Source organism: Hydra viridissima, unplaced genomic scaffold (genome assembly GCF_058129835.1).
Source record: "Hydra viridissima isolate aposymbiotic clone 2 unplaced genomic scaffold, HvirCarnegie_v1 scaffold_5, whole genome shotgun sequence".
Classification (NCBI taxonomy): Eukaryota; Metazoa; Cnidaria; class Hydrozoa; order Anthoathecata; family Hydridae; genus Hydra; species Hydra viridissima.
Genome location: NW_028324304.1, coordinates 1,748,124 through 1,760,422, shown reverse-complemented (window position 1 = coordinate 1,760,422; position 12,299 = coordinate 1,748,124). Strand labels below are relative to the sequence as shown.

Below are 12,299 nucleotides of genomic sequence, written 5' to 3'. Positions count from 1 at the left end.
TATATGTATATTAAATTCCTTGCTTACGTTGTGTACTAAAAACTGGGTCAGCATTTCTTACATTTAAAGGTAGATAAGTTTGTGTATTCAGTGATTTACAAAGTTCAACTTTTTTATTGATTAAAACTAAATATTATTTATGAAAAAAAATGCATTTAAAAAATTTTTTTGTCGCCTAGAATTAGATAAATATCAAACATCCCATTAAAAAATTTAGCCACAGCCTTTATTTCATTTTTGCAGCCATAAAAATGTTAACACATTATCAGAAACTTTAACTAGCTGAACTTGCATATGCCAATAAAAGTGCTCTCTTTAAAAAGCTCAAGCCTGCACGATTGAAAAAAACGTGATGAAATCTGGAAGAACATCCACAGAGAGTTATTGGCCCTTGGTGCAGTTGTGACTGATCACAAAACATTAAAAAGAATCGGCAATCTCAAGCGAGCAACAGTGAAAAAGTGATTTTAATGATGTTAAGTCACTGAAGACTGGAAGCTAAGGTTTTACTTTCACCAATGCAGAGGAGATTATTCTTGATATTGTTGGCCGAGACTCTATGTTGCTCTGGATGTCACAGATGTTGCTGTTATCTTTGAAATAGAGGCTTCCTCAAGCAAAACATTGACTCTAAAGGTTTGTCGTCATGCTTTTGAGGCTTGTTCCTATCCTAATGCTTTTGATGAAGCCAGCAACATTAAAACAGGTCGGATTAAATCATTGATACTTTTTTTTTATTTGTTCACTAAACGCTGTTTTAATTTGTTCGCTGGCAGATTATATGAAAACTATCCTGGTTGCTATGGTTCGCTTATGCTTTGCTTTTGAACTTGCTTGTGTTTGCGAAGTGCGTTTTTTATAAGCGCTTTTCAACGGACAGTTGAGGAAGTAACAACTGCACTAATTTGCGAATAATATGCTACACGAGCGCTGAAAAGTAATAACGAACTAACAATACATAAATATCCAAATATAACACTATGTTAGCAGTAATTTTTGGTTTAGCATTTTAGGAAAAGCAACGATCGACAACTATGTAGTAAATCCCCAAGCAAGCACATCCGGTGTTCTTGAAAAGAAGCCACATGCAGCAACATCATCAAATAAAAAAAGTCCAACAATTTTTTCAAATGACTACTTTATTCTTAAGAAGAATAGAAATCTCAGTCTTCAGAATGATCAGATAGAATTGGATTTTAAGCACATGCCCATGCAAAAGGAACTCCAACTCAAGCTTCTGCAAGAAATAATCGATTTCTATCATGCTGTTACTACATGAACTCGTGAAAATAAATCATTGTCTTTTAATATTGGTTTTGAAGAGTAATTTGCTATTATTTCAAGTTAAAAAATATTTTTTGGAAATTAAGAGTTTAGGAAAATGGAAATCTACTTTAATGCTAGATTCTTTGCATTCTTGACTATTGTAAACAAACGATTGTGAATGATATTTTTATACTGCCATATCTTTTATATATCATAACTAGCTTCAGAAATTATGAAAAATATTTTTAATTCTAACAAAATATTAAGCAACGGCGTTGCGGTCGACCGTATTGAGTAAAAATAACGGCCTTTATGAAGTAAATTGTAATTGTTACGCCGCTGCTAACAAAGTATGTTGCTCCGACCAACTATTATAAAAAACTTCAAAGTCTGAAATTTTTACTAAACAATTTATTCACTTGTGCTTGTTATTATTAGAAAGTAGGGGAGAACCTTAATGAATGGGACGATTATTGAATGGGACAAATTTAGATTCTTATACAAGCATCGATGTAAGGATATTTAAATTCCTGTAACAAAGAGTGATAGAAACAACAACTCAACTGACCGACTCATCCATCCTATTGCTCTATGACCATAACGACAATGGATGTTATTGTGTTTTCGAATGTAAAAAGTGATTTTTAAAAATGTTTTTTTTTTTCTGATTTTGCAGCAATTTTTGAAGTTATGGAAATTAAAATTCCATGCTTAAATAGATAGCAGTCTCTAGTACTACAGTGAGTAAAACATTCAAACTTAATTAATGGTGTTTTTGGTGTGACTAATCATTTTTGGATAAAGTGATGCGCATATTGAATGGGACAAAGTACTACCTATTGAATGAATTTAATAAAGTATTATTTACAGCTCAGCAGAGGGATGCTGCAGTCCCTTACTTTTATCCCCATGGGTAATGGGTATTATTTACACACTTTTATACTGCAATATTTTACTTAAATAAAAATAACTAAATATAATGTTCTAAAATGAGAAAGTTCTACTTTGATTGAAATTTAATTAGAGTTAAAATGTTTAAAGTTAAAAGTATTTTTTGTGTGGTCTTTATGTATGTATCTATATATTTAACTACGTTTACAATTAATAAATTAATTTGAAAAATGATTGAATTAAATACGTTTATTTTTAATTCTTTTGTTTGTCCCATTCAATGAGATATACTTAATGAATAGGACAAATGTCATGCTCCAATAAAACTCTCTTTTTACCGATAGCCAAATGCAAATCCAATTTTTTTGTTTTACTATATCATTGAGCAAGTGTCGGTGGTTATCAAACATATTTAAATATATTATTAAGCAATTTTATCTACGTTTAAAAAGCATTTTGCAAAAACTGTCCCATTCATGAGGTTTTCTCCTAAAAGTAGAAAATGAATACAAAGCCAATACAAAAGTAATATTATAAATTACGATATTTAAGACTTACAAATAAGCACTGGCATTTTGGTTGACCATATATAGTAAAAATTACATACAGTAATGGTTTTTATAAAGTGAAACATAATACTAGTGTTTATTTACAAGTCTTTCAACATTTAGATGTAGCACCTATTCGAATTATTCATTTAACACTAATTTAAATAATTACAAAAAAGTTTGAAGGATTTGCTGACGACGGTTCTCATTCAGTGGCATTGGAACTGGAGCCTCTTGAACAACATTGGCCTGAACAACTTCATCTTCCTGAAAATCAGAACCATCATCTTCTACAGCAATGCACATGTTTTGAAGAACAAATGCACACTGGATAAGGAGCAAAGTCCGTATTTTTAACACGAAGTCCAGCACTCAACGCATAGAAACGTTGCTTAACAACCCCAAATGCTAGTTCTATACAATTTCTTGTGAAAATGTGAGCTTGGTTATATCTTGTTTGAGGTCCGTTTACTGCACCAAGGAAAGGAGATATTAGCCAATCAGTGTTAAGATAGGCACTGTCCCCTAAAATCACACAAACTGGGAAAGGCCACTCACCAGATTCAAAGACATTCCAAAGTATTGATTCTCAAAGTACCTAAAATGTTAACGTTACTTCAAATATTCTTGTAAATTACTCTGTAAAAATTGGAACAGTTTATTATGTTATTATTTGAAAAAAAAATTAAATTTATGTCAACCCTAAAGTGACACCTAGACTAAAACCTCACCAAATTTGTATTGGGATCCTTAGTAACAATCATTTTGATTATGCTAAATGGTGTCAATATTGTAAAACACTTTATATGGCTGTATAGGAGTAAAATAGCATTATAAGACAAGTGGATACCCAGTTTCTCAAAATATAAGTTTAGTGAAGAAATTTTATACATCTATGTACTTTAATAGGCATCAGTCACTCTACAAAACAAAGGGATTGAAAGCTGAAGTATTTTTAAAGATGAATAAAAAATAGCCATTACACTCTAGTTTTCAACCCCGTATTTTGTAGAAAGATAGACGTCTATTGGGGCTGAACTATTTCAAAGTTTTAAAATTATTTCATTCAAAAATGTTTTAAAATTTTCAATTCTTTAATTAAAAAAAGTCAACAAAAACTTACATTTTCTATTTTTTATATTTTGTTTACTTCCTTTAAGTGAAGTGGAACAAAATAAATGAAAATGAACAAATGAAATACAGATTAATAAATTTTGTCTAATGTCAAATCAAAAAAGATTTTGTCAACTTCAAAGCTCATAACTTTGTGAATATTACAGCTACAGAGGTCCAACATACCATTTGGAAAACTTAAAGCCTATTGATTTCAAATATGTCAGACATGGTATACATTGGGCCCATATTTTGGAGACAAATTTTGCGCCATCACTCCAAAAGGAAGGCACAACCTATATCATGCCAGAGATATTTGAAATCAGCAAGCTTTAAACTTTCCAAAATGATAAGTTGGACCTCTGTAGCTGCAAAATTGTCAGAGGTATGAGCATTCAAAAATATTTTTTAATTTATAAAAACATACTTTGCTACAAGGTAAGATTATATTAAGTTTTATGTGTCATTTTTTGCCAAAATAAATTTAATCTGATTTAACAAATTAAAGAAATTTTCAGACTTTCAAAAGGCAGGGCATTACAACTTTAAGCAAGTAGGCAACACTACATTCATTTAAATAGACCCATACTTACTCTTGAATCATGGCAACATCCTGGTGTTTTGGATGAAACATAAAAGAACTGAAGTTCTGGTCCACAAATTGCCAAAACATTTAGGCTGTGTGTATGGTGCCTGTTCACAAAATAGGCTTCATCAGCACTTGTAGGATTTACCAGTACATGAGTACCATCAACACAACCACACACACTTTGCATCCTTGCAATCTTAAAAATTTCTGTGCAAATCCACAAGGATTTTTAGGCCAATGAATGCACTTTTCTCTCAACCAAAAAATTACATCACAAACCTTGTGCACAATCCTGGAAAAGATAAAATTATTTTTATATCAGAAAAAGTTGATCAAAAATTTAACTTGATACATGGTTCAATTATAACTTGATACAAAAAAATTGGCTGTACAGATTACAGATTTTACAAAGTAAATATTGGCTTGATAATGAGTTTATTATCTTATCAAGCCATCATGATGGCTGGGAGTTTTAGCAATTGCGAGTAAGTACAACTCTATTATAAAAGTTATTATACAAGCTCAATAACATCAAACCAAAATGTCTTTTTAAAAGTTGAATTTTTAAACATAATTTTATTACATAAATTTTACTATATAAAAATAACTAACAAATACATTTCACCTAAATTCAGTCTCAGTACTAATCATCTTGGACAACATGATAGAATGCATTGGTCCCAAAAAAATGCAGAAAAATATTGATTTGATCTATGGCTAAAAGGCTCTTGTTTCGACCAGTTTTAGGCTTTAAAGAATCATTTAGTTCCTCCTCCAGAAAATTTACAACTTGTCGAGGAACTCTGTAACGCTCGCATCAATATTTTCTTCAAATTTTATTTCATTGACCTGACGAGGTTGTCGCTCTTGTAATTCTAGTTCCTTAAACATTCCCATTTCTAGATCTTCATCTGATGAATAAGCTGCCATTTTTTAAATACTAAATATTTATTGAACTTTATAGAAAATTTAAGTTCTGCTACAGTTATGAAGATTTAATCAAGTAAGTGCATATAAAAATCAATAAAATTTAGTGTTTGCATTAAAGTTTGCCAGTTTATGAAATATCCACTATTAGTGGAAAAGAGACTGTTCTTTTGCTAAATGACAAACTTTACAAATTAGATTTTTTTAATGCCAGGTTGAAACATGGTTTATTCTATACTTATGATAAAATTAATTTTACTTTTGCTGTTTTTTTCCACTTTGGAAGTTATATAATTTATTTTTGAACTTAAAAAATTGAAACTAAATCAGCAATATTATTAAATTGCTTAAGTTATCTAAAATGAAACAATAAAACAATTTTTCCAGTAAATGCTAATTCTCTACTTATTACATCACAATCTAAATTTCCATGCAGTAAACAAAAAAAGTTTGTTATTTAATGATTATTTAAACTTTTCCCCACTAATATTGTTGTTATATTATAATAATATTGGAGAAATCATAAGACTTTTCTTTATCTCATTTGGTCCTTTTATATAAGCTTACATATAGATAAAAACCACACAATCACAATACTTGAATAGGGGTTCGTTTGAAATAAGAAATTTTTTGATTAATTTTTGTAAATACTACAGCTTTTAACCCTTTGTTTTGTGGAGTGACGGACGCCTGTTGTTAGGTCTTTCATGTCTTATATTACTATCAATCGTGAGTTTGCTCTAGTGTAAACTTTCCATTTTGATAAGTTTCTTCTTCAAGTTGATGGATTTTTAAATAATTTAAAGTTTAAATAATGCTTCTCACCAAATACTTACTTTTAGAAAAATGCAAAAAATATTATTATTGAAACACTTAATATTCGGTGATATTTTTTAAAAATATGGCACTCTTCGTTTATCCTGGACAAAAGCTTTTGTTTACAAAAAAAAGACATCTGGGTTTGAAGGAAAAATCACGGACCTTTGCGCATATCACTTTGCAAAATCATTCTTCGGTTAAAATTATGCTATATTTAACATTTGCAGCAGATATATTTGCGTGAGAAATTTAGCTTGCTCACTAATTCTGTGTAATTTTGTTTATAGGATAGCAGTTTAGGGAGAAAAAAGCTGCTTTTTTGGGTAAATTACGCGTTTTTCAGCATAATATGATTAGCCCCTGAAGTATTTACAAAATTGAATGAAAAGCCTTTCAATACAAAAGACTTTAGTATTCAAACCCTTATTTTGTAGAGTAATTAACCTCCATTCAAACGTTGAAATTATATGATTTGTATCTATGTGAAAACTTACGTAAAAGGAGCAGATGAGCTAAAGAAAAGCATAATGATATTTGCAATATTAGTAGAGAAGACATTAACCATTCGTTAAGAAAATGCTAATGAGCAAATTAGTCATCGACCAAAATCAATAAAAATTGAACATTATGTAATACACGAACTTTTCCAACTCTAAAAAAATAAGAAATGCAGACCCTTCTTTTGGCACACAAAATAAGCCAAAATAAGCAAAAATCTCTCTACTCACGTAAATATTATTATTATTACGGCAAATATGAGAAATCAGTAAGTAGACAATATTTTGCGTAATTTCAATATTCCGTAATTAAGCAAATTTTTGCGAAATTACGGAATATTGAACCGAACTAGTCGTGCAACACTAACAAACAAACGAACACTGCTCAAAATATTATATTCTAACCTCATTTTCTTATCTATATTGTGTTGTTTACTGGTAATGTATGAACAAGTTTGTGCGTGTATTTATTTGATTTTTTATAAACACGTTAATTTAAATTAAAAAATAATATTGGTATTGTGTAATTACGGATTGTTTGAATTTACGCAAAAAACTTTTCCGTAAATAAACAATTTTTGGCGTTTTGCCTAACAAGCATTATAGGATGAGGCCTAACCGATCTAGTCGCGCAACACTAACAAACAAACGAACACTGCTCAAAACATTATAACATCATTGCATTTTTAGACAAAACTACAATCAGTATGGTCGCGGTGGGCATTCATCATATTTTCCGAGGCATTGTCCAAGACCACGGTAACCAGCTTTGGCGCAAAACACTAACCCGTACGGACATGGCATGCATATCGCTCTCTTGTTGACACATGCCACGTAGCCAGATCGAGGCTCACTGTTAATAGCGTAGTTGCCGTCAGCACGATAGATGCAGTCATTTGTAACGTCGACACCTAAAGTTCAAAGAAAAGATTAAATGGTAAGCTTCTTTGCTCAAAAACAAAAATAAAAATTTACTGCGCTCTAGTCGAACCCGCAACGCGGTTAGAAAACAAAAGCGTGACATTATTAGCTACGCTTTGCTGAAGCAAATTCTGAAGAAATCTCTTACCAAGACAAAGAACGCGTTTTGGTTGGTAGTCTATTTTCATGGGTTCGTAGTCGGTTTTCCTGCGTTCGTAATCGATGTTCTGGTGTTCGTAGCCGTCGTCTTGATCTTGCGATACAGGCACTGCGTTTGCTGTGACAGCCAGAACACAAGCTGCGATAAAAACTATCTTGGTTGCCATGGTTGTCGAGCCGTTTGAAGGTTTTTTCAAATTCGCTTCTGCTTTGCGTTTGAACTTGCTTGTGTTTGCGAAGCGCGTTTTTATATGCGTATTCAACGGACAGTTGAGGAAGTAACAACTGCACACGTTTTGATGATTGAATAAAAGAGTTTTGTTACACTATGATAAAATTCAAAAACAACAAGTTTTTAAAGCTTTTTGCAGTATGTTTTAAATCTGCTAGTAAGTATGGCTGCCGAGAGGGGAGGCTTGACGGGGAAGATTCCCGGGACCCCATGTTTGTACAAATAATTTTTAAAAACAATTTTTAAAAGATGTAAATAAGTTTGACTTTTAAAAGATTTAAAAGACTACGAACCCAAAAAAACAGACTACCAACCAAAACGCGTTCTTTGTCTTGGTAAGAGATTTCTTCAGAATTTGCTTCAGCAAAGCGTAGCTAATAATGTCACGCTTTTGTTTCCTAACCGCGTTGCGGGTTCGACTAGAGCGCAGTAAATTTTTATTTTTGTTTTTGAGCGAAGAAGCTCATTGTTTAATCTTGTCTTTGAACTTTAGGTGTCGACGTTACAAATGACTGCATCTATCGTGCTGACGGCAACTATGCTATTGACAGCGAGCCTCGATCTGGCTACGTGGCATGTGTCAACAAGAGAGCGATCTGCATGCCATGTCCATACGGGTTAGTGTTTTGTGCCAAAGCTGGTTACCGTGGTCTCGGACAATGCCTCGGAAAATATGATGAATGCCCACCGCGACCATACTGATTGTAGTTTTGTCTAAAAATGCAATGATGTTATAATGTTTTGAGCAGTGTTCGTTTGTTTATTAGTGTTGCGCAACTAGATCGGTTGGGTCCCACCTTAACACAAAATACCCACCTTATAATGCTTGTTAGTCTAAACACAAAATTCTTTTGTGTTTAGACTAACAAGCATTATAAGGTGGGACCCAACTTTTTTTAATGAATGGTTAACGTCTTCTCCACTGATGTTAGAATATATCATAATGCTATTCTTTCGCTTACCTGCTACTTTTGCATAAGTTTTCACATAGATACAAATCACATAATCACAATGTTTGACTGGATGTCAATCTCTCTACAAAATAAGGGGTTGAATACGAAAGTCTTTTGTATTAAAAGCTTTTTCATTCAATTTTATACTGCGGCTTTCAACCCGTTGTTTTGTAGAGTGACGGAATATTTTTGTAAGGTCTTTCATGTCTTATAATTCAATCGTTCGTGAGTTTGCTTTAGTGTAAACTTACCTACTTGATAAAAGTTTCTACTTCAAATTGATGAATTTTTGAATATTTTAACTAAAGCTAAACAATGTTTCTCTTCCAATGCTTACGTTTAGAAAAATGTTAAAATCATTGTTTAAATCACTTAATATTTACTGAAGTTTTTAAATGTTCTGTAACACTACGGTTTTCGGCGACAAATCATTTTGTTTCCAAAAATAGACATCTGTGGTCTTCAATCATTCTACCTTTAAAACTTTGCGTTATTATGCAAAAGTTAGAATTTGCAGTAGATTTTTCGGCGTGAGAAATTTTGCATAAATTATTATTTATTATATTAATTAATTATTATAAATTACTCAAAAACTCTGTGTAATTTTTGTTAATGAGACTGAAGTTAACGGAAATTTTTTTTTCCTAAGAGAAAGCCTGTTTTATGCGTAATTTACGCACTTTTCAGCTTATATGGATATATAATTGTATATATATATATATATATATATATATATATATATATATATTATATATATATATATATATATATATATATATATATATATATATATATATATATACATATATATATATATATATATATATATATATATATATATATATATATATATATATATATATATATATATATATATATATATATATATATATATATATATATATATATATATATATATTAGGTCCTATAACTCAATCTTTCGTGAGTTTGCTCTAGTGTAAACTTACCAATTTGATAAATGTTTCCTCTTCAAACTGATGGATTTTTGAATATTTTAATTAATGTTAAACAATTTTTCTCACTATACTTTGTGCTTACTTTTAGAAAAAAAGTCAAAATATTGTTTAAATCACTTAATATTCACTGAAGTTTTTAAAAACTCTGTAGTTCTATGTTTTTCTGAGACAAACTTTTTGTTTAAAAAATTAAACATCTTTGGTCTACAATCATTGTACATTTAAAGGTTTCCATTATTATGCAAAAGTTAGAATTTGCAGTAGATTTTCGGCGTGAGAAATTTTGCATAAATTACTCAAAAACTCTGAGTAATTTTTGTTAATGAGACTGAAGTTAACGGAAATTTTTTTTTGTTTAAGAGAAAGCCTGTTTTTTTTTGCGTAATTTCCACACTTTTCAGCTTTATGGATTGGCCCAAGCTTTATAACGGTAATTGAATTACGTTAAGTTACTAAGTCCTTTACATTTCTGATTATAGTATTGACGTCCTCTGATTTTTCTACTGTCTTTGTTAAGCAGGTGTTGAGCAGATAATCGGCACAGGTTAGATGATCACTGATCTCTTTGATTTCCGTGATTCTTTTCTTAATGTTGGCCGCAGCATCTGTAACACCCACTTTGTAAAGGTCTTAAGAGCAGGATTTCGAGGAATCACGTTATCTAATCCTTGTCTAAGACGAACCCCTGTGTGTCTCTCAATGATGTTTTGGAAATCCAAAGACAACTTTTTTTGTTCAAAGTGTTTAGTAACATAATGCATTGTAAGGGAGACGAAAAGAGCACCTTTTCTTGTAGTCTATTCATCTATTATGAAGGCTGTCATTTCACAATGCGGAATATCTCTCTCAAGTTGCTTTTTTACATCACGTCTTAGATTGTGATAAATATTTGGCAACTTGTTTTTGGATAAGGTGGTTGGACTTGTGAACAAAGATAATACATCATCATTTCGAAGCCAGCAGTTTCAATAGCGTGAAACGGAAGGTTAGAGAGGACTAGTGTTTTGGTTAGGATGGTATCAAACTCCAACTGTTGTGCACATTGTGGAGGCCACTTTATGGTTTTAGTAAAGTCTTCAATTTTTGTTTCGCGACTTGATGATGCATCTTGGGGGAGTCTATCAACCCTTTTATTTCTATAAATAGGCCCAAACTATCCTCTTGATGTGCGGGACTTATCAGCCTCAACTTGAGCATCCCTCTTTTCTTGAAGTTCCTTCTTTTTATTTGATTATCAGCATTTTGCATCTGGTGAAAAGATAGCTGATGGTAGGATCTAAAATAAAATAGTGGAATTATTGATGTTAAAATTGGGGCAAATAACAATTTTTCAATAAAGATAGATAAATCATAACTTTAAGGACCACAAGACATTGATTTGTTTTAAGTAATTCAAAAAAAATTTTTTTTTCATCAAAAACAGGGTTTTTGGGGATTTTACCGCATTTACCCAAAATTGCTGGAATTTAAAATATGCTAAGTTATAGTAAAAGAGTAAAACACTTTAAGTGAGTTTTAACTGGTGTTGTTATCGAATTCGAATAAATCGACTAAAAGTCGAAATTAGTCGACTTTGAAAAATCAAATAATTGATTTAATCGACTTTAAGTTTCCTACTAATCGACTAAAAGTCGACTAAGTCGGGAAATCATCCTAACATCTTTATTTCTATTTTTTCACTTGATTTAATTTTATAAATCTTTAATATTGTTATGATGCTGACCAATTAGTAAAGAGATATCTTTATAAGTAGCTTATCTTGTAAAGATAAATTATTTGTAAAGATTGAGCCATGCGTTAGAATATCATTAAAAGCGGTTTTTTAAAATTCAACTAAAATATCTGAACATTGAACCTAATTTGCTGTGTCACATAAATTTAACTCTTAGCTTACTGTATGTAGCACCGCTTCATTAATGTTTCCTTTTTCTCATTTTAGTAACCAGTCGATGCTCTTTAAAACAAAATGCTAAGTAATGTGTTATGGTACTCAATTAAGGATGCAAAAAAGTTTTATAAAACTGGCTTCACAAAAAAATCTTTAGCCGCCACTTTTTTTTGTTAATTAATTTTTTTGTTTAATTTTTTTCTTTAATTGTTATGAAAAATGATGACCATTCGTGTTTTTTTTTTTTGTTTTTTGTTTTTTTTTCTTTTCTTTGCGATAGTATTTTCCGTTTTATTTTGTTTGTTTATTCAAATAAATAAACTGTCAAGCAACATTAAAGTAACAATGAAATACGGTAACAATGAAATTTTTTATTCAAATATTTCGACTAAATCGATTTAAAAGACAGTCGAACAATTTCAAAGTCGTCACAACACTAGTTTAAAATATAAACTATTTTAAGACAGGGAAAGGACTTTCAATTAACTTTTATATAGACACGTCTTTCCAGCTAATACT

At 30.9% G+C, this 12,299-nt stretch overlaps 1 protein-coding gene across 1 annotated transcript; it reads right to left on the bottom strand.

The window, feature by feature from the left end:
• Positions 1 to 7,352: 7,352 nt before the first annotated feature.
• Positions 7,353 to 7,897, bottom strand: LOC149887909 (periculin-1-like). Its single transcript, XM_090088970.1, has 2 exons — positions 7,720 to 7,897; positions 7,353 to 7,561 (listed from the first exon to the last, which is right to left on the bottom strand). Exons 1-2 carry the CDS (start codon positions 7,895 to 7,897, stop codon positions 7,353 to 7,355), a joined length of 387 nt encoding a protein of 128 aa, XP_089945096.1.
• Positions 7,898 to 12,299: the final 4,402 nt, after the last annotated feature.